The sequence below is a fragment of the Oculina patagonica genome, chromosome 12 (assembly GCF_052425735.1).
Source record: "Oculina patagonica isolate OP01 chromosome 12, crgOcupat, whole genome shotgun sequence".
NCBI classification, from domain to species: Eukaryota; Metazoa; Cnidaria; class Anthozoa; order Scleractinia; family Oculinidae; genus Oculina; species Oculina patagonica.
The window spans coordinates 30,167,749-30,190,467 of record NC_135769.1 but is presented as its reverse complement, the minus strand read 5'-3'; the positions used below and the strand labels follow the sequence as shown (position 1 = coordinate 30,190,467).

Here is a 22,719-nt window from a genome sequence, read left to right as displayed (position 1 = left end):
TTTTTTTTGTATTTTACTTTGTTTTGTTTTCTGGTGAAACAGCTGCCATACAACAACCAAACACGAATTTTCAAATATTTCTCCTTTTATACTGGTCTTGGACAGAACAAATAAACGATACAGAGGGAAAAAACATCATTTTGAACAGCTAGAATTTATATTTGTGTCGTAGGAACTTTTAAAAAATGATGGTCCATAGTTGTTAACAATTGCTATTTTAGAACACAAAACTGTTTAGCAGCGCGTTTGGCTGCGGATAGCTCGGATGGAAATGGATTGCAATTTGAAAACGTTAGCCAACGTTTTCAAGTTGTTTCTGCGCGCCTTCAAAAAAATCGATACTTATGGCCGTAGTTTGATTTCTATGCCCAAATAAAGGTTATATCTTCAGTTGAATGTTCAAAGACAAAGTTTTTCACAAGTTAAGATTCCTACCACTTACTTCAGAACAGTTTAGACCAAAAATCAGCGAAATCCCCGTGACATAGTCTCTTTAAGCGCCATACGTGAAGGAATGGCGTTTGTATATTCGTGCTGTTTATATTCGTATAGTAAGGCAGGTAACAAGGTTCTAACAAACAAATGTTCATAAAGGAGCTCTAGATTTATTAGACCTTTCAGTCGCAACACGTAACTCTCAAATTAGCTAACATGTGAGCAGGTCATGATTTTAAAATGATTGACATTTTTGATTCCGTGATCCGCCTAAAACTTCCCCGATCTTAAAGGCTGGTTCTCATATGATCGCTCCGATCGTCTCTGTCACTTCTGTCGCTTCAGAAAGTGTGCTTGCTCCAATCGCCTCAGACTTTGCAAACGACAGAAGCGACAGAGACGATCGGGACGATCATATGAGAACCAGGCTTAACTATCCTTGTTTAACTCTTTCGGTTTGTTATTTTTTTCCCTATATGGCGTAAATATACGTCACTAAGCTGTATATAAATGTTTTTCCGACTAATTTTGTGCATCGCAAATAAGTGACTTAGTCGGCGGCCGAATGCCTAAGATGGAAAAATTGCCAGCTGGCAGGTTCTCTTTTTAATGTATTTTTGTTCTCCTGACCGACAAAGGCCTTACAAACTACAAACATGCAATATAACTGCATTAAAAGCATCAGTGAGTGGAGTAGATAAGGATATTGGAAAGACTTGTTAGTAGCGTCAAGGAAATGGACATGTTTTTGCCGGAAACTAACAGAATCATTACATTAGCATTATAATTACATACCAAATTTAAGGACGGAGCATTTTTAGCTTTTAATTAAACTAGCTTTCGAAGCAGACGGTAAAACGAAAAAGTTGAAGCACGAAAGTTTGTTCCCTGAAAATTTGAGGCGAATGTAAGCTTTTCGTCGTCTTCGCAGAAAAAAGGCAGAAAGGTAGAAATTTAACCCGTTTCAAGCAGACAACTGTTCATCAAGCCACAAGTCTTGTGTTGTACCCGTGTCAACTCTTTTCAGACATGTAAGTTTAGACTTGTTTAAAAGGGATATCTCACGCTTCAATTTTTAATTTGAAATGTGAGAAATAACCTTTTATTTGACAGCGTGAGTGAGTGAGTGAGTAAGTAAGTGAGTTGGTGAGCGAGCGAGCGAGCGAGCGAGCAAGTAAGTAAGAACTTTATTTGATAACACTTGATTGAATCTTAAATATTTTGATTGAATCGTAAAAAGTGGTAAGTGAGTTTGGTCTTTTCGCTCGTTAATTATTAACATTATTTTGTTTTTCCTCAACAAAGCTACAATGTTCGACGCAATGTTTCTAGAAGCTTAAATATTTAGACCTTTATATGAACAGTTAAAGAAATTGCTTTTAGTGCTTTGGCTTAAAACCAATTACATTTCAAATTTAATTACGTCGACAGTTGTAAAGATATAATCAGAATTCGAAACCAGCAAAAGAGATCAATCGATATCAATGCGTAGATTACAATGCTGTTATTTCATCTGATAATGCCGTGTGTTTTAGCAGTTATCTATTATGGTTATTCATCCTCAGCAGATGCCATCGTTTTCTCTGCGTTATATCTTTAATTTTGGCAGACCCTTTGGCAGATGCATTGATTTTGAATACGGGCTAAAGCCTGCGAGCAGGCTCACCTTTGGATCACACGCACAAGCGGCGAAGCGGCTTGAACGACCCATTCAAGCAGCTTCGACGCTCAAGAGTTAGTCTGCTCGCAGGCTATACGGGCTCTAGCAATGACGTTAGTTAATAGATAATTACTGAAGCTCACAGCATTATTGGATATATTGCAGGCAGCTGGGCATGAGGCCGCTATAATTATTGACCCTCCTAAAACCCTATTTTTTCGACTTTTTTACTTGTTTACAAGCAAAAGGAAGGAGAATAGCGGTTAAGTTGGGCAATCTCGAACCACATTCTTGTTAACTCTCAAGGGACTGTTTTAATTTCTCAAGGGAATATTTTAATTTCTCAAGGGATTACTTTCCGCTGTGGGTGATCACTTGCGATCTCGTAGAAAAAACGTGACTTGTCACATTTACAAACGTTATATAACAATTTTAAAAGTGACATGTCAGCTTTCTTATCTCAATGCACGTGTGTCTGAAAGGCGATCTATAAAAAGCGTCGCAATAACAATGGATTGCGTAACTAACGCTAAAACACGAATAAATAATCACTAGCACTTACATCGTTTAAATATTACAAACGTCAAAAATAAACCATACCAAAAAAACTCGCTCTTTTCAAAGATATTATTGAAGTTAAAACAAATGCAAGAGTTAACGTTGGAGGCTTCTTTTAGCTTAAAAGGTTAAAAATTAGGCCAAATTTGGTTGCTACAAGCGCCATTTTCCAATGTTAATGATTAGCGCTTTGCAATCCGAGTCGATGTGACTTCGCGTTGACAGCAATGTTGCATGAATCGGCTTTACAACATGCGATCGTATATACGCAGTTCGAGTGGAATTTCAGTCAAAGACAGCCAAATTCTTTCGTATTTCATCTTCAAATATAATTTGAAAGCATTCACTGTATATATGGCTTTTGTTTAATCTTTCTTAAGCCCACGAAGAAGCTGTATTGATATCCGACCCTCGCAGAGCCCAGATAAAACGCAGCACGAGTGTATCGATTTGTTTACGCCGTTCTCCTACAGTAGTCGGAAATATCCCTATCTTTGCATGCTTTTTCGTGGAGCAATCGTAACGATACGGCCTTGAACAAATTGAACAGCGGTCTACCTATAACAATTCAAATATTGCGTTGCAAAAACAAAGCGTCGAACGCATATTTTGCTAATTTCGCTGCCGTAATTGACTGCCTCGAAAGGTCCTTGCAATTTTAATGTATAGAATTGTCAGATCTCGGTGAAATTTGCACTGTTTATTTGTGTAATGTTGAGGAATATGTGTATAAATACCCAGCGCGAACGAGCCATTTTTGACAAAACTATATGGCTGCATTTCCTCCGCGAAGATAGGAAATTGTTAAACTAAACTACAAAGCAACTGTAATGATAAGTTCGAAGAACAATGCACAGGATAAACTTTCGACTCATACTTCATGCAAAAAATTCGGTATCTCGAAGAGACTTTGATCACATCGACGATTTCAGTCGCTTCCATACTGATGTTTTAATTCATGGTTGCAATATTCGATATATTGCAGAGAGAGAACAATAGGATTTTGTGGGTCAGTAATTATTCAGAACGAATGTAGTGCAGTGGCCAAAATGTATACGTACATGTGGACATGAGTAAATTTGGACACGTGTGGAAATGTGGACATGTGTTCATTTAGCATTTGCACCCGTGCACATGTGCATTTTTCGACCTGTAATACGTGTACGTGTGTAAATGAAGACATGTAGACATGTGAGCATGTGGGAAAGTGGGCATGTGGACAGTTGTACGTGGATGAAATTCACTTTTAGTTTGGTTGTGATTAAGCGTTCAGGAAGCATGAACGAAAAAAAAATCGCGCCGAAAAAAAATGTGAACATAAGCGCCACGATCTATAGTTTTCGACACAGGGAAAGCACCGGTGATGGGAAGTTGCGAGTTTACTAAAAAAATATTTGACCTCGGCACTTATGTCCAGGATTGAACGCAGGTATTGTTTAATGAGTACTTCATGTTTGACTGTGTTATTTGACATTTCCATATTACTTCATATTTGACAAAATTTGGTGTGTTTTGGTGAATTTTTATTAATAAGGACACTTTGTGATGTCTGTCATGAGGAACGTGCATCTCATTAGCGTTCAATCCTGGACATATCTGGACCTCGGTGGGATTCGAACCCACGACCTGCATATTAGATCACTGTTTCTCTACCAACTGAGCTACAAGGCTAGACAGGAGCCGGTCGTGGGTAATTAAGATATTAAACAGTTATTGGATGAGGTTATTTGTGATATCCAGATATAATAATCAAGGTCGAGGTAAGTGTTATCAGCCGAAGCCGAAGGCTGAGGCTGATAACACTTACCGAGTTCTTGATTATTCTGGATATCACAAAAACCGAATCTAATAACTGTTTTATTATACATTGTCAAAAAAATGACAAACGCACTGTCACACGAACGCAGTTTATTTAATATTTTCCACTGAACAATGTCCATAAATAGAAATGTTCCAGTGAGTGCCTTAAATGAACGCACTGACACACGGAACACATTTTCTAACACTGCGAACAGAAATGTACAACTGATTACTATCAGAAAACTCAATTAAAGATAACGTTTGGTCAGAAAAAGTTAAATTGAAGATAACATTGCATTTGTCAAAAGTGTACTGTTTCTTCAATGGCGAGTGGGATGACACGTGGACATCTCTCATGATGTGCTCTTCTTGCGAAAGACTGAGAATTGGAGACACCGGCACATGTCGCTCAACCACCTTCAGGCTTTCTGACCTTACAGCCGAAACATCACTTACAGCAGCGGCGGTCAACGTTTCCGACATCCTCTTTTTTGTTGACTCGTCCGTTTTGCTATAACTTCTGATATAACTTTCACTTCTATGATCACTGAGGGACATTATGTGGCGGGCTCCGAACCCAGATTTGTCGAGGATTGTTACGGCTGTAGCTCGAATGGAATGATTTGTGTACTCCTTTGAGTACAGTTGCGATTGCATATTTTGTGCCACGCAGCACTGATATTAGCCCTGGAAAGCGGGAACCACCACCGGATAAGACGCTCGAAAGGAAATTCAGCACCTTCAACTAGCTTAAAGTTAATTCTAAAGTCAGTGCTGCGTGGCACACCATGATTTGCAATTGTGCTCTCAACACTTTAACTGCTAAGCTACGCTACTTGTTTGTTTGTTTGTTTGTTTGTTTTTGTTTAAGATATCAGATTTGCTTGTTAGTGCAGAGTAGATGCCATAGGTCATGGATTCTGAATCAGGTCAAGTTGCCATAGTGGCAGTGCTTTCTATATTTGCCATCGTCGACATCATCGGGAACTCCCTTGTTTGTGTGGTCATCACAAGAAATCAAGACATGAGGTATGTCGATCCTGGAAAAAAGATGATTTAAGAGGTTCAGCTTTAACGACTACATATATACATCCAACCATAGGCAAAGTATGTCCAAGATCCACTGACCCAACACAGCCGGCGCTAAAGTAATTCCATTAGTTCTCGTAGCGTTACTTGCCTCAAAGGGTCTACTATGTTGGTTGTTATACGTTCCGTTGTAAAATTTCAGTTTTGTTCCAAAAATCAGGCAACGTTTGCCGTGTGACCAACAATGAAAAAAATGTGCTACTAAACATTTTTTAAGGAATTTGAGTTGAAATAATTGGGAATTATCAAATGTTGGGATTAATAATAATTTATATCAAACAGGAGTCCATTCAACTATCTTCTGGTAAACTTAGCTGTGGCAGACATGTTGGTGGCAACATTTTTTATCCCCTTTCACGTTTTAATCCACACGTTCAACCACCCAGACGGCGTCATTGGCAGAGTGTTATGCAGTTTAGTAACTGGTGGAAGCTTTGCGTGGGTTGGAGGTGCTTGCTCGGCTTTCACCTTAGTTGCTATCGCCGTTGAACGTTACTACGCGGTGAATTATCCTCTTGTTAACAAAGGAAAACTCACCAATGCCAAATTGAAGGTAAGAACCATCATTATTAATCTTTAATGTGGAATTCCCTTGATCCAATTCCATAGCCGAAATGATATAATAAAAATAGAGAGGAATCGCCACAAACCTTTTTAGTCGTGCTTTAACTGACATAATACTCGAAAAGCAACCTTCATACGAAATCAAGAAGTAGAAGATATTAAATGTGTGCGTTAAAATTCTCCATTAACGCAGGGAGATTCCACAACTTATTTTTTCATTAATTCTGTACATAAAATACTATTTATTATTTATTTATTTCAGGTGATAATTCCTGTGTCTTGGATCTTTGCATTGATCATGGAAATGCCGGGCTTTGTGAGTTCAGATTATAACCAGACGCTTGGAATCTGCATTATGGACTTTTCTGAGGAATGGATGGGCAAGGCCTTCAGCGTGGTGTGGTTTCTAGTGTTTGGAGGCCTTCCCATACCGTTAATGCTTGCATTGTACTCCAGTGTGGTGTACAATCTGTGGTTCAAACGCAACGATCAAAACGGAGTTTCCTTTCAACAACAGGTATGAGAAAAGGTCTCATGAGACGTAACGTTGTTTCTGAAAGGAGATTTTAGTTTGAAAAACTTCTGATCGTTTTCAAATAGTGTTTATTGATCTTGGTCGATCCATGAAATGTTGTTTCATGTTAAGCAGTGTTTAAAGCTCTGGAATGATGGGATAACAACTTATGTGCAATAGCAACTAAATGTTAAGACGTGTATACGCAACAGCCTATACATTAAAGGTATAATGTTGTTGATGACCCAAAGAGATATATTTATTTTAATCTTTAAACGTAGATATCAATAGAAAATTCCCATTGCAAAAGGGATTTCAGCGAATCGATGTCCTACGGCTTACACAAATGAGTCGGGACTTTTTCCTTGACAAAACGGATTTAGCCACAGCTGTATTTTTTGTTTTTGCATTACTTCCAAACTGAAAATTCTGCTCTCTACTTTCAGGGGGTGCTAAAAATCAGGAAGCGTGTCACCTTGGTGGCTGTTACCGTCAGTATCATCTTCTCAATCTGCTGGCTGACTGACGCAGTAATCTTCCTCCTGAGCTATCACAGCACCACCAGCAGTCCAAGTAATATTACTTGGGCCATTGCTGCAGTAATGATCCTGTTCAATTCGGCCGTCAATCCTTTTGTATATGCTCTGATAAACCAGCGATTCAGAGAGAAGTTAAAGGGAATGATATGCTGCACCTTCTGTTCTGCAAACAGAGCTCGCACTTCAAGCGAAGAGCAAGAAATCGAGTCCCCCAACACTGGCAACATTACTCCGACTCGCACGGCAGAAATCATTTTCTAAGAACTATTGTGTTTCTTTACCACGGAGGTGTTTCTCCCTTATATAAGCTATATAGATATGTGTATACCACAGGCTCAGTTAGCAAAACCAGCTTAATATTGCATGGCTCCTAAGTTTCACAATTGTTGGCTTATAGCAAAGATTCGGTCCTGACGTCGACCATTTCTATAAATATTTTTTGTTTTTGATTACGATGATTTGACGATCCATCACTTAAATATTAGCTGTAACGCTTAATACACGTATCAAAAATATCATGTCTAAGAATGTCAATTATTTTATTTCTTAATATAATTGCAGCTTCAATATATCTACATGCCCGAACCCACATATTACAAAGAAACTGTTATTATAATAATAATAACTTTATTTAACGAGGGTAAAAACACTTTACAGTTAAAAACTGAGAAACTAGTGGCCCTCATTATATTATACAATTAAAATGACTAAAAACAAAGTACTAAAATAGAGTTTAACTTAAGAAATAGAAAAATGGTCGAGACCTACGTAAGATTCCCTAAGGTGATTTACATAATTATTTGTAATATTTTTACATAATTATTTTGCCGTGCGCATGAATTTTTATTGGTTTTGCACGCTGTTTAGCTTGATTAGCTTTTTAGTCATCCTGGGTAAATTTACCTAATTTTCATATCAAATATTTTGTTACGTAATCTAATTTATTCTTTACGGAAATAAAGCATGTGCTTTGGCTGTTGATCATGATGTTATTGTTTCACATACAAACAATTTTCTTTTTAAAAAACATTCATGTGCAGTACTTGAGCAAATGGTTATTATACAGTCAACTCCATCTAAAACGGCACTCTGGGACCTGCTGAAACTGTCCGTCTTATAGGGAGTTAAGTTACAGTGAAATGACTGAGAAAACGGCAAGGACGGCACCAACACCAAGTGTCCGTCTTATAGCGGTGTCCGTCTTATCAAGGTGTCCGTTAAGAGAGAGTTGACTGTACAATGCATTGTGGAACTAAATTTAAATTCTTGAACTGCAACTTTCTTAAGGAACTAGATTACGGACGTCCCTCTATTCTGACTCTATATATGAAAATTGGTACAGTTGTTGCCAGCGACAAGGCCAAAATCAGGAAAAGCTAGCTAGCTAGTAAAACCTTTCACAGTAAAAACTGTGTGGCTGGCCTTTACACTTACCTTGTTTTAACGCATGCTCTGTACAGATCAAGAAATTTGACACGTGCTTTCCATGCTCAGATACCATGTTGGTACAACACATTTGACTTTATGACAGACTTTATATCATGGCTTCCGACTTAAGTGGTTTTAGTTTACACGTCTTTTATTTAATGTCAACTAGAGAGAGAATTAGATTGTGAATTTCATTAGCGTGTTTTTTTCTCTCACAGAAACAGTAAATGTTACCCGCCAGCCCAAAGCGTTTCACATTTGCTCCTTTGGTATCGGTTTTGGACAGAAAAAATGATCGATATGGCTGGAGAATGCATATTATAAATCTCTATTGTAAACGTAAGGTAAAGCTTGCTTAAATTTCGTACTGTTTGCATTCATATTAAGGAAGGTAACAAGCTCTAACAAAAAATATTTGTGAAGTTTAATAAGCTTTAAATTCGATACTTTGCAATACCTATTTAAGATTAATGGTTAAAATTGACAATTCCGTTATCCGTCTCAAACTTCCTGGGAACCTTGTAGCTGTTGTTTTATTAGTTGTTAGTATACGTCACTAAGCTAAATGTTAAAGTTCCCTTAATTTGAAGGCCGGTAATTTCGTGCATCGACAATATTACCGGAGAACTAATTTTAACGATGCTGTTGCCAGCAGTGTCTTCCGCTGACAAAACTGGGAAGGGGCCAGGTGGCCTGTTGCCTTTTAATATATTTGTTCCATCAGGGATTGACAGACTTTGCGACTGGGCAAAAGTACGGCAACATAACCCCCCTAAAAGCATCACTTGGTAGAACAGATAAGGATATTGGAAAGACTAAGGAAGTAATGTCAAGGCACTGAATAGACATGTTTTTGACAGACTCTAGCAGCTAAATTAATTAAACATTTAAAGCACCTAAGGAAAGTATATTTGCTCATCAAATTTAATAACGAAAACACTTTTAGCTTTTAATTAAACTTGCAGTCGAAGCAAACAGTAAAACAAAAACGAAGAAACAGAAACGTTTGTTCCCTTGTTTCCTGAAAATCTAAGGCGAATGTGAATCTTCTTCATTCGTGGTCTTTTTTCAAGGCAGAAATCTTCAGCCCGTGTTTATCAGATTATTTCCCAGGCCGGAAGACTCGTTCTCTCACTTCGCGTCAACCTGTTTTAAACCGGTAAGTTTCGACTTGCTCATTAAAAAATATCTTGAATTTTGAATCAGATGGTGTAGAAAAAAAACAAAACGTGGCATATTTACTGAATTATCTTAAAAATCCCCCAAAAAGACCAATATAGTTTGAATCTTGAACCGTGTTGCAGCAGTGGTGCTAAAGGTTTCCATATACAGAGCTTAGTAATCTATTTCTTCTGGCTTAATTTTTTTTAGTTCAATTGCAATCATAAACATATTACAAATTAAGTCTATTGCACAGTTTTAAAAATTATATAGCAAATGCAGTAACAAATAACAGAATTCGAAACCGAAAACGAGTTCGATATGTTAATTCGGAAAAGTCAGTGTTTGTTTACAATCAAAGGTGCTTTGTTAGCCCACTCGTGAATGAGAATACTAAATGTATTGGTGTAGAGCTATGAAATGATTCTGTCTTTTTGTGAGCGGCATGTTAGTATAGAAGTTGTTTGAAGGGAGATATGATCACGTTGGTTCCTTGTGTTTACAGCGGACGCGGGTAATCCATTCCTTTTTTTTTTAGGACAATCTATTTTACAATTTTATACGACGTCTTTTTTTTCTTCTCCTTTTGTTATGAATCTATTAGAGATGCAAATCAAGTACTATACAGTATATTATTAAAAGGCAACAAAATTCGTCAGTTTGGCGAGCTTTTTGACGATAAATTATTTACGTATCATGACTATTGATTATCGTACAATACGCTTGGAACTATAAAACATTCAGAGACTGCTAAAATTGGACTTTATTCATACAATTGTCCTGAAATCAACCTTTTAATACCCAACACAGTCGCAGTCCACAGTTCGTGCCTGCAAAATCTAAAAATTTCATGAAAACACGGAATATCACTAGTGCTTCGAAGATTTTCATATTTTCTCTAAGATTATTTCTTCTATTTGTCATGTGAAATTCTTTAAGAGCTATAAATCGAGCCATTCGAATAGGTTTTATACATACAAGCCATTAAACTTTGAACCTACGGTATCGGGTCCGGTATCGGTCAGTCGGATAAGAACATTACAAAGAAATCTATATGCTACTTTTCGGCGCAAATGACACGGAAGTCGAAGTGGTCTAGCGGTTAAGCGTTTGGTCTTCAAATCCATAGTTGATGTTAAGAGTCGCCGGTTCAAACCTCAGAGGGGTGAAATTTTTTTTACGACGATCTTTTTTACAATTTTATACGACGTCTTTTTTTTCCTTTCTCCTTTTTTATGAATCTATTAGAGATGCAAATCAAGTACTATACAGTATATTATTAAAAGGCAACAAAATTCGTCAGTTTGGCGAGCTTTTTGACGATAAATTATTTACGTATCATGACTATTGATTATCGTACAATACGCTTGGAACTATAAAACATTCAGATACTGCTAAAATTGGACTTTATTCATACAATTGTCCTGAAATCAACCTTTTAATACCCAACACAGTCGCAGTCCACAGTTCGTGCCTGCAAAATCTAAAAATTTCATGAAAACACGGAATATCACTAGTGCTTCGAAGATTTTCATATTTTCTCTAAGATTATTTCTTCTATTTGTCATGTGAAATTCTTTAAGAGCTATAAATCGAGCCATTCGAATAGGTTTTATACATACAAGCCATTAAACTTTGAACCTACGGTATCGGTCACTCGGATAAGAACATTACAAAGAAATCTATATGCTACTTTTCGGCGCAAATGACACGGAAGTCGAAGTGGTCTAGCGGTTAAGCGCTTGGTCTTCAAAACCAGGTAGTTGATGATAGGAGTCGCTGGTTCAAACCTCAGAGGGGTGAAACAAAAAGTTACAAAAAAAAACAAGGAAAATTAATTTATAATTTAAAGCATAAATTATTATTCATAAATTAAAGTTAACAGCCCATAATTTAATGGATAAATTATTATTCATAAATTAAAGTTAACAGCCCATCGACCGACAGACTGACCGAGTGAAAATTTGCATATCACTTTCCATAACCATACTCGTTTCATTACATTCACGAGTAAAAAAGGAACTGAGTGATTAAAATTAAAAACGAAGAACCAGAAAACTCGTTATTATAAATTCAAACACTATGGGAACTCACTAACATGCATACACCAAGCGAAAAGGGGTAGGCTCTCGACTTCACACTGATGTTAAGTCTCCTCGCATTAGTCGGTTAATTGGATGGGTAATTATGAAAAATAAGCGAACGCAAACTCACGCCATTTTGAGCGGCGTTGAACGCAATGATAGTTTTCTTAGTCTTGAAGGATGATTAATTCGATGCGATGTCGCTTGCTATTCGATGAATTTGCTTGATTTTCGTCGTTGTTTTTTATCATTTTCCATTTTTTCGTACCATACTTGCCGTTTGGCAGGAAATTTCTTTTGGAGTACGTCATTTTTCATTTCATTGGAATGGAGGCTACTCAACACGGCAAAAACTGAGTTATATATATTTCCCATACTTATTTCCTAGTTTTCTAATTTTCCCGCAATCCGACTCCACACTGGTGGAGCCCAGACCGTCAAAGAGGCTAACTTTGCATGGACTCGTTTAAAGCCGAAAACCTACATATAAATGTTGGACAGAGCGAGATCGATTTTGTGGAAGACAATTATTTTATAACGATGTGACACTTGACGCACAGTAGAGCTAGTGATCATATGGAAACAAGTCTTTTCATAGTGAAGAATATTATTCTACATGACACGAGCGTGGGACAAAGAAAAAAATCCGAGTCCCCGACGGGAATCGAACTCAAGGCCTCCCAGAATACCGGTTGGGCGCTCTAACCAACTGAGCTACGTGAGACTCGCTGTGAGCTAGCTAGGATCAGCAATGTCGAAATCATCAAATTTGTAGTAAATACTAAAGATGGTAGATTTTTTTTTAAATCTACCATCTTTATTATTTACTACAAGTCTTTTCATGTTGTGCAAAGCGAAACAAATCCGTCACAAGCTATTTGTCTGCGTTGTAAACATGCATTTTGAATAAGACTTGAATCATGCTTCCAATTTGAATTTAAATTTAAATTTAACATTTTCATTTAATTTTATGTCATATAAATTTTAGGATTAATATAATTTATAACAGTTAGGTTACACTGCGGCATTTTTATATTTATTTTATACTTGTTTTAGCTTGGTTTTTCGAGTGTAACAGACTCCTTTGGCCATGGTTTCCGAAGCAGCTCTGGTTGCCATAGTGACGGTGCTATCCTCACTTATCCTCACAAACATCATTGGAAACTCCCTTGTTTGTGTCATCATAATGAAGAACCAAGACATGAGGTATGTAAAGATTAAAATATGGATCGATTAAGTGCTGAAACGCGAGCAGCAAATTCTATTATAACATAACTAAGACAGATGAAAAGGCCTAATGTCCCCAGTAGTGAAAGGTAATGTAATGTAAGTGTATACCTAATGTAATGTAAGAACATGTAAATAATTATTTACACAAAGTCAGTTATGTCAATATTGTACTCGGAAGTACTTTAAATTATTTATTTGTGTCAATAAATGTCTGTAATAACAAATAGAAGTCAGCCAATCAGAATGAATTTTTGACGGACCAATGTTTTTTAAGTGTTTTAATAGCTGGGTAAAGCTTCTTTAGACTGTTCTGGAGGAATACCGACCTTTAGTTTCTGAACGGAGTTTTTTTATTATCGATAAATTAATTTTTACTCTCACAAAAAATTGAGTCATTTGGTCCCCTATTTAACACATGCGTATTCTCTCATGCATTTATAATCTTCAAAATAATCTTCAAGAGGCATTATAATTTTGAACTGAGACTTAATTCACACGCAATTTGCATGATTCCAATCAACTTCCTTCTCGTAAACTTAGCCGTGGCTGATATGGTGGTAGCGACGTTCTTTGCACCGATGCACATTTTCGTCCACACGTTCACTCACCCCGATGGTGTCACGGGAACAATGCTGTGCAAACTGCTGACAGGTGGAGCTTTTGCATGGACCGGAGCAGCTTCTTCGGTGTTCACGCTTGTTACCATCTCGGTCGAGCGGTACTTTGCAGTGACCTATCCCCATGGTAACAAAGGAAAACTCACTAACAACAAACTAAAGGTGTGTCTTACATTACGACACTATGTACGAGTCTTCAGCCAATGATAAGGCTTTCCACAAGTTGCTCGGCAACTTTTTGGCAACTTTTCATATTTCGAGCAACTTTTTTCTCTCGAGAAACTTGTTGCATTTTGAGCAATATCTAGACCGAAGATTGTCCGGAGGCCATAGGAACCTTTTTCGAAGATTGACGAAGTTTGCCGAAGATTTTCGAGGAACATCTGAATGCGTTTCAACTTCTGGCTCGTTCCGCATTGAACATTACAAAACTCGTCAGTGATAATGACATCATGGATCCTTGTTAATTAAAAAATGTTTGCCTTAAAATGTTAATTAGATACTTCTTTTGCAGTGAATTTGCTTTAGACTGCTTGAAAACCTTACCTTCACAGGGAAATTAGCATATATTTGAAGAAATTTTCTTGATTAAAAGCAGCGTTTTGGAATTTTTTGGGTAACTTTCTAACAACTTTTATTAACCAAAAGCAACCTTTTTGGATTTTTGAAGCAACTTCTCAGCAACTTTTTTGAAAAAATTACTGGCAACTTTTTGGGAAATTTCGAGCAACATGTGGAAACCCCTAGCCATTGATGTTCCTTTCTAGTTTATTATAACAGCTTCGATTAATTTTACCTAAGTAAAGTAGCATTTGAAGAAAATCATGTATATTAAAAATACCCGAAAACAGACATGATAAAAACGTCACCAGTTACCTACAAGTATTTCTTCATCCATGTTCCAGGTTATCATTCCATCGTCTTGGATATTTGCACTAATTATCAATATCCCAGAGTTCCTGGTTTTGGATTTCAATAACAACATTGCTTCCTGCATTCTGGCGTGGCCCGAAGAATGGATGGGGAAGGCTTACAGTATGCTGGTTTTTCTAGTCTTTGCACTTCTTCCCATACTGTTAATGGCTGCATTGTACTCCAAGGTCGTGTACAATTTGTGGTTCAAACGTACCGAGGACACCGAACTTTCTCATCAGCAAAAGGTATCTATTACATTAAATTATCATGATTTCGACACTGCTGAGCTTGCAGTTGAAAGACGCGTGTCACATATGAACCTAATAAATGGTCCAGCTCACCACGAGTCTCCCGTAGCCCAGTTGGTTCGAGCGCACAACCGGTATCTGGAAGGCCATGGGTTTGATTCCCGCCAGGGACTCATAGTTTTTCTTTGTTCCGCGCCCGCGAACCATTTCATATTTTCTTATTTACTCACCGAGCTGCAAATCTACCATCTCTCATTTATTACAGGTATCTGTTATAGTTGTTAAGGGTTTGCAGATTAACATACCGTGATTGTACCGTGGAGAGTGGCCCTGAAAACCAATGTTTTTGATCACCATCATTTCCTTTTAGGACTTCTGTCATCCGAAAAATCGCAAAACAAAGACCTCACAAAACACAATACCTGCTATCAGTAACTTGAATACAGTTTGTCTACAGCATGGGCATGAGACGAACAAAACATTCTGACGGGGGTATGTACTTCCGACGGGAGTCAAACGCTTGACCTTCTGAACACTAGTCTGATGTTTTAACGATTTATAATAACGGATTAATTTATATAATCTAAATGAAATTAGTGCAAGCAAAAAAACAAGGAGTAAACTATGATGAAAATGTGACGGCAATCCACTTATGTTAGAGTGTAACTATGAATTTAGTGTTCAATTCAGTATATATAGTCAATACATCATATCATCTTCTTGGAAAAGTCCTTATCCGGAAAGTAAGTGTTCTCTAAAGGCCCGGCTACACTAGGAAACATTGTTCTGGAAATATAGTTCCTTGTCATTTTTCCAAGCTGGCTAAATTAGCGGGAAGCATAGAACATTTTTTGCTGCCTGGGTGGCTAAACTAGGAAACAATGTTCCAAAAACAACGTGTCACGCATGCGCATAAACTAGTCAACATTGTTTCCATGGTGGCTAAACTGGGCGACATATGTTTTGGAAGCAAAATTTGTGTCCAGGAAGCAAAAGAGTTTTTGATTTGAGGCAAAAACATTTTTTGCTTCCGTGAAGCAATATTTGTTTGCGCAACATATGTTTACCGCGTGGCTAAACTAGGAAACATTTGCTTCCGCAACAATGTTTCCTAGTTTAGCCAGGCCTCAAGTGTTATAGCAGTCCTTCCTTTTATTTTAGGGAGTGTTAAAGGTGAGGAAGCGTGTCACTTTGATGGTCGTAACTGTCAGTATCATCTTTTCAATCTGCTGGCTGACAGACACAGTTATCTTCATCCTAAGCTATTACAGCACTGCTAACAGCCCGAGTGATGTCACTTATGCAATTGCAGCCATAATGGTCCTGTTCAATTCTGCAGTCAATCCGTTTGTATATGCTCTCATAAACCAACGATTCAGAAACAAGATCAAAAGAATGATATGCTGCACCGTTCGCTCTACAAGGATTCAAGCTTCGAGCGACGAGCAAGGGACTGAGTCTGCCAACGACAACACTCGTCCGGCTCACACAACAGAATCATTTTCCAAGGTGTAATGGTTCCTTGTCATCATCGTCAAAGGCATACGACCTGAAGAAAACTTTTACCTTTATGTAGTGACATAGAAACTCGATGTCCTTTTTGCTTCTAGACGTAATAGACGATATTATCATTTCTTTTTTAAACGGAGTAAAATAAGCCTGAAAATTGTCTAGTCTAGTTAGAAGGAATTCGTAGACAAACAGTTTGCGTTTTACTTGATTTTAAACAAAATTCGACTGAAAATAGATGATATACTAAAAATACTGTGCTGATTGTGATTGGTCGATGTTTGGAAATAAGAAGGACCATCTGGGAAATGTGAAGACTTGCGCTAGTGGCTCAAACATTGCGAAACATGCCTGGACATTGTATTGACATTGACAGCTCACGTGTGATTGACAAAAGCTCGTTCCACATTCGTAAAAAATTAAAATCATGGCACACCTCTGCTCCTAAGCATGCGGGCACTAATTCCAAGCCGCTTCCTAATGAGTACTCCATTCTTTTTAAAAACGTTAATTTAATTGACACGTTTTTCTTCTTTATTGAAGTTTCTTTTATTATTTTAGTCTAACGTATTCTGTATAAACTTTACATTAATTTTTATTCTATTTTTATCCATCGAGGGCTGTAGCCGGCGACAGCCGAAAGCCCGATTTCGTTTATAAACGTTTTAGCCAGGAAACGTTTCATTCTTTTTTAATATGTTAATATATCTTATCCTGGCTACGGCTCAATTTTTAACTAAGTATTACATTACTTTCATTATACTAACGCTACGTATTTGTACCATTATTATATTTTTAAAGACAAGCTAACAAAAATAACATATAATGATGCATTTAATGATATAAAGAAGAAGGAAGAGAATTTTGTAGTTTGTCACATCAAGGGTACACGATGGGCATTAGCCCAAAATTTTGATTTCTTTCTTGTGAATATACTTTATAGATGTAGTAGGAAATGAAGGGTGCATTCTAGCTTTTACTTTAAGCTACTTTAATTCATCGCATAAGTTGAAGAGACTGAATAAAGAATACGTACAAGAATTTGGTGTTTAAAATGGTTGCAGATGTAATAATTAGACGACAAATAAGCGTAAACAAAAGAGTAAGTTCATTCTTAGTAGCCTAAAATTTACTCCCCAACAGGCACCCACACGGCAAACACGTAAAACAGTATAATAGATATGTTTTTTTATTTTTCACTGATGTTTTACCGTGACTAAATAAAGTTTGTCATTCATTGATTCGGCCTTTAGGTAAACGGGGAAGCCGCCAGAGGTTATTTCGGTTACCGTGGCATGGTGCGACTTAAGTTATTGCTACCACTTCCTGAAATTTCCCCCCCCCCCCCCCCCTCCCCCCCCTCTTCATGCCCCTCAGTAATTCGTCATGCTACCCGAAAAGTTCGCCGGTACATTTACATCTGCACTCCTAGCTGGTCACGGTCTGTTAGAATAAAGTGTTTTACCGCAGGACATAACACGGTAACTCCGACTGCCGGACTTGAACCCGAACAGCTTAAGAGGAAATCCGCCAGGACTTCGAGTAGTTATTGGAAACAATTATGTACCGAAACTATTTACACCTGATTGCAAGCTTTTGTGTTACTGCTTCAAATATCTTTTCGAAAGAAGTCTTTTCTAACAACACCAAACATCGAAAACAAATTTCGAAGTTCCACTGAAATCCCGTGAATCGCTTAAAAGATGTGAGCTTTTGCCCATAGCTTGTGAACTTTGAATATCATTTTCTCAGACTCTGATAAGAAATTGATGTTGGTGTTATCACGGATAACTACTTACATCTTTACCTTTTATTAAGGGTAGGAATAACGCAATAGGATTTAAATTATTCTGGTACTTGATTTTTGTCCAACATTAGTAAATATTACTCGACTTCCTAGTGGATTCCGTCTTAATCCTGTATCCAACTTAATTACAGTTCCATGAAAGAGTCATTGCAACGGCGTGATTTTAGTCGCGCTTAATTTCTTGCCGCGGCACCTGAACAGTTTGTAAAGATTCTGTCTGAACAGCTGGCTTCGTAAACTGTACACCACTGGGTTAATAGAGGAGTTGAAAGTAGCCAGAACTATGGTGGTCTTGTGTGGAACTGAATACATTGATTCTGACGGTAGCACACTTGCTAAAAAGTAGATGATCAACGTAGGAGCCCAGCATATCACATATATAACACTGACAAATAGCACCATTGTAGTAATTCGCTTCTTTGAACGAAGAAAAGCCATTTGAGAGTGATTGTTGATGGCTATTTTGCTAAACCAGAGACGACGTACCACCTGAAACAGTAACATTACATTTTAAGAGGGCTGCTAACTATTCACTATTCTAACTATCCTGCTTTTGGCTTAACGGTCGAACAGCTACACCTAAGTCCATTACACTCATTTTAAAAGTCAACCCCCCGTTTTAGATGTGGAATATAACCCTGTAGGAGGAAGTTTAACTTTTTAGCCTTGCTTGAAACCTAGTGTGCGACCATTCAAATGAACGTTATAAAGCAAGCTTTCATTTAGTAATGTTCGTTATACTGTACACGTTGGTTCTATAAATAGAGTCTGAGTGTGAAATCCTACTGTGTGACCGTTCAAATGAAAGCTCTTGAACAGTAATTCCATGTGGTGCTGTTTATTATGTTGTGCAAAGTGGATCCATTTTTAAGTCTGTGGATTAAACCCTAATGTGCAACATCCAAATGAAAGATATTCATGCAGTCAGACCCTAGTGTGTGAGCATTCAAATGAAAGCTATTGAGTAGTACGTTAATGGGGTGCTAAATTATGAATTTTGAATTTCTGGATAAAACCCTAGTGTGTGAGTATTCAGCTTTTGAGCAGTACCTTCATACTGTGGTGCTAACTGTTATGTCTGCGCATGAAATCCCTGTGTTTGACGATATTCATATGAAAATATTGAGCAGTGTTTTCATGTTGTGCGGTTAATAATGTTGTACAAGGTGGTTCTAACCCATTTTAAGTCTGGATGAAGGCCTAGTGTGTGACCACCGAAATTAAAGCTATTGAACAGTGCTTTCATGCTGTTTCCTTTTCAGTATATTTTAAATGAAACGTTTTTCTTTTTATTTCATTAATGAAAGGGTTAGCAACTGTGTTACAAATAGTTAACTTACCTTGAAGTACAAGACGCTCATCACAGCAATGGGTACAACCCCAGCAACAATGATCCATCCAAAGCTGTAGATCTTGGGCAGTATAGGATATGGCCACTGTTCTGCACATGTCTTAATATTATCCTCATATGTGACTGAAAGGTATAATGGAAGACCCCAGAACAATGCTACTCCCCAAATGAGGATTATAGTCCTGTGAAGGTTTTTAGCCATAATTCTGGAGCGTCTTTTAAAAGGGTGGAAGGCTGCGTGATAGGCTTCCACGGCAATGGCCACCAAGCTATAAATCGACGCCACCGCAGCCGTCCACCCAGTGGTCCCTCCAGTGATAAACTTGCAAAGATACCGGCCTCTTATTCCGTCTGGATGGATGAACGTGGGACCAAGAACGAATTTGATACCCATGAAAATGGCCACTGTGATGTCTGCGATTGCCAAGTTCACCAACACGTAGTTCATGGCTGTCCGCATGTTTTTGTTGTTTATAATCACTAAGATCACAAGTGTATTGCCGATGAGGTCTGTCATTATCATGAGGGAGAACGCCGTGGCGAACCCAATGTATTCTGGCGACAGATTTGTTGTGCTTCCTGCGTGAAGTGATAATAGGTTTATCGTGTTAGGTTTAATAATTCACAAAAGAACTGGCTACTTTGATTAAGTTGATTGTTTGTGTGCTTTCTCTTAAGCTTCAGAATCATTTAAGAACTTAATATATCGGAAAGTACTTTCGATATTTCATCACTTCAATTATACGTTTGCATCTTTCTTTGCGCGATTTAGAATCAGAATTATTTAGCCATTCTTTCCTTTGCGAGTTCAATGAAAAAGTTAACTAGGCTATATGTTGAAATACGGTAACTGTATTACCGTCGAGAAAGAAAGACCCGAGTGCATAGCATAAGCCCGCTCGATGCATGTAAGATGGCGGGTCGTTCTGTTAGAAGATACGTGAGTATTAGGAAAGATATACGCACGCGTGTTATTTTCATATTGTGTGGTAATAATCAGAAAGTATTCGCCCACTCCTTCGACAATAGCTTAATCTGTGATTACATTACGTGATCAGCAACGGCCAAATGTCACCAAATAAAACTAGTACGTTACGCATGGGCGCAGCTCGTAAGCAGATATGGAATAACAGACAACTTATCAAGCCTGAACACATAGACATTCTTTGCTGAATGCCAAGTCTTCCCACGCTCAAAGAAGCGATGATGACTGATGACGTAGCTCTTTCGAGATCCATGTTATCTTTCGGACCAGTACAGTGGCGTCATTACGTCTTATATGATTTTTAGGTTTAATTGTAGCGGACCGAGTACGTCGTGAAGATGAAGTTATACGCTAACGACTTTCAAGTTAAAAATTGATGATCAAAACACTTGCACAACAAATTTTAATTACTGAGTTGACTGAGTTGACAGAGTAACCATCTATATCCGAGTCGTAATAAAAACACCATTTATTATTCTTTAAGCAGTGACGCTACCATTACTATATTCCGATCTTACTTGCGATAAGATCGACTTCCTTCAGGTTTCGTGTAAACTTAAGAAAAAAGAATCCTGGCTTTTTTTTAACATTTGCATAGCCACATTATCTGAATTGTTGTTTCGTTTGCACCCTTAATGTGCTGACAAGTTGTTTGCATATTTAGAGCATATATTTTAATTGATTTTGTTTATCAACCAATCGCATAACATATCACTTTTCTGGAAACTATTACTCAGCTTTTTAAAAGGCAATTAGATTTTAGTTTGCCAAAGAGAACCAGGTCAAACGAAGACCAAAGTAATACATGATGAAAGTTTTCATGTTTCATATTTTAAATGCTATATGCTAAATGACAAGAGCAAAGATTAAGACAGGGCATGATGCAACGAAACAAACCAAAAACGATGTTTTGCTGAATCTACTCGGGTCCGTTTTGCTTTTCGTTTTTTTTTTTTAATTAGTTTCCTTTAAGTCTTAAAGACAAAATCTACATTTTCCTTCGTGACTGCACCTGCTTTTAGTAGCGGAATAGCGGAAGACATAAAATGTCGCAAGCTTAATCATCAACGGCATAAAAATGAAATATTACGGAAAAGACGTTATGATTCCCTTTCTTTAGTGCCGGCTCGAAAACATTGAAATTTTTAATATAAACTAATATACTTTGTTATGAAACATGTACATATTGTTTCAAGTATTGCTTAGAACGAAGGGTTATTAAGAAACTGTTGCCTAGGTGACAGCTAACGTAAATGTTAACAAACATTTGAAAAAAGTTTCAATGAAAGGTATCAGTATTTTAGTACGATAAGACCACTGAAACTGTGTGTCATGTAAGAACTAAAGCATAAAATGATATAAGCTTAACTAAGTCAATAAATTGTGAACATTTTAAATTTCATGACGTTAGTACTAGTCGTAAAAAAGATATCTCATCGCTAAAAGCTTACTAAAAATATAAATTACCCTTATCTGATGGGCCTTTAGGGTTAGCAGGAAATTTTATGTTCTAGTCTTAAAACCCACTGCTTATAATTTTTGGTTGACACTGTTTGTTGAACTCTTCGAAAAATGTTTTAAGCTGTCAACTTTACGTCTGTCTACAAAGACATGCACTTGCAGGTGCTTCGAGCCCTATTAACGGCAATGTTCTTAGTTCACTGAATCCAACGCTTCAGGGCAAAATTTTGCCCGAACACAATTTGAACGTGAGAAAGGGAGGTGTACAAGTAAACTGTTGAATCGAAATTGTCGCGTTAAATTTAAAGGAATACCGGTACCATTTCTGAAAGCTTCAAAACATAATTGGTAAGGATAAAGTGAAAAAAACTTGCCTTGAGGAATTGTTCCGTTGTCTCCCATTGCTGCTGAACGGAAACACAGTTTAGGAGCTTCTCCGTTTTGACCGGGTTCTTCGATTCCAAGTGATCGACAGATAGAAAAGCCTTCGCAAAAGATGCAGAAAATTGAGAGGAAGACTTTCAAAAGGCTTGCGTACTTCTTTTCAACAACAACAAAAGTCCGTTGGCGTGCTGTCCCTATCTTGTAAATATTAGTTAACTGCCTACAGTACACCATGGAAACTTTACCACCGCTGAAATATTTGATTTCTCACGACATTCTGCTCATAAACATCCAAAGCTGTATTTGATTTTCCAAATGAACAGCATAATCAAAGCGGGTTTTTCATGTTCCGTTGTAAATATTTGTTCTGCCAGACCCGA

At 37.5% G+C, this 22,719-nt stretch overlaps 3 protein-coding genes across 5 annotated transcripts; 2 read left to right on the top strand and 1 right to left on the bottom strand.

Moving 5' to 3' along the window:
* The first annotated feature begins 1,279 nt into the window (after nucleotides 1-1,279).
* LOC144634053 (tachykinin-like peptides receptor 86C) lies at nucleotides 1,280-7,765 on the top strand. 3 transcript variants are annotated; one of them, XM_078492999.1, is made up of 5 exons: nucleotides 1,280-1,466; nucleotides 5,345-5,482; nucleotides 5,825-6,095; nucleotides 6,369-6,623; nucleotides 7,067-7,765. In XM_078492999.1, the coding sequence occupies exons 2-5, from the start codon at nucleotides 5,367-5,369 to the stop codon at nucleotides 7,418-7,420; spliced, it is 996 nt and encodes a 331-aa protein (XP_078349125.1). In that variant the 5' UTR covers nucleotides 1,280-1,466; nucleotides 5,345-5,366; the 3' UTR covers nucleotides 7,421-7,765. The 3 variants fall into 3 exon arrangements, with proteins under 3 accessions (XP_078349125.1, XP_078349124.1, XP_078349123.1); XM_078492998.1 differs by having other exon boundaries at nucleotides 5,325-5,482; XM_078492997.1 differs by having other exon boundaries at nucleotides 1,280-5,482.
* Nucleotides 7,766-13,508: 5,743 nt separating this feature from the next.
* Nucleotides 13,509-16,451, top strand: LOC144634068 (pyroglutamylated RF-amide peptide receptor-like). Its single transcript, XM_078493021.1, has 3 exons — nucleotides 13,509-13,841; nucleotides 14,585-14,839; nucleotides 16,004-16,451. The coding sequence occupies exons 1-3, from the start codon at nucleotides 13,569-13,571 to the stop codon at nucleotides 16,355-16,357; spliced, it is 882 nt and encodes a 293-aa protein (XP_078349147.1). The 5' UTR covers nucleotides 13,509-13,568; the 3' UTR covers nucleotides 16,358-16,451.
* A 708-nt stretch (nucleotides 16,452-17,159) lies between these two features.
* On the bottom strand, nucleotides 17,160-22,719 carry LOC144634040 (QRFP-like peptide receptor). The gene is made up of 3 exons (XM_078492984.1): nucleotides 22,326-22,719; nucleotides 19,499-20,084; nucleotides 17,160-18,647 (listed from the first exon to the last, which is right to left on the bottom strand). Exons 1-3 carry the CDS (start codon nucleotides 22,571-22,573, stop codon nucleotides 18,303-18,305), a joined length of 1,179 nt encoding a protein of 392 aa, XP_078349110.1. The 5' UTR covers nucleotides 22,574-22,719; the 3' UTR covers nucleotides 17,160-18,302.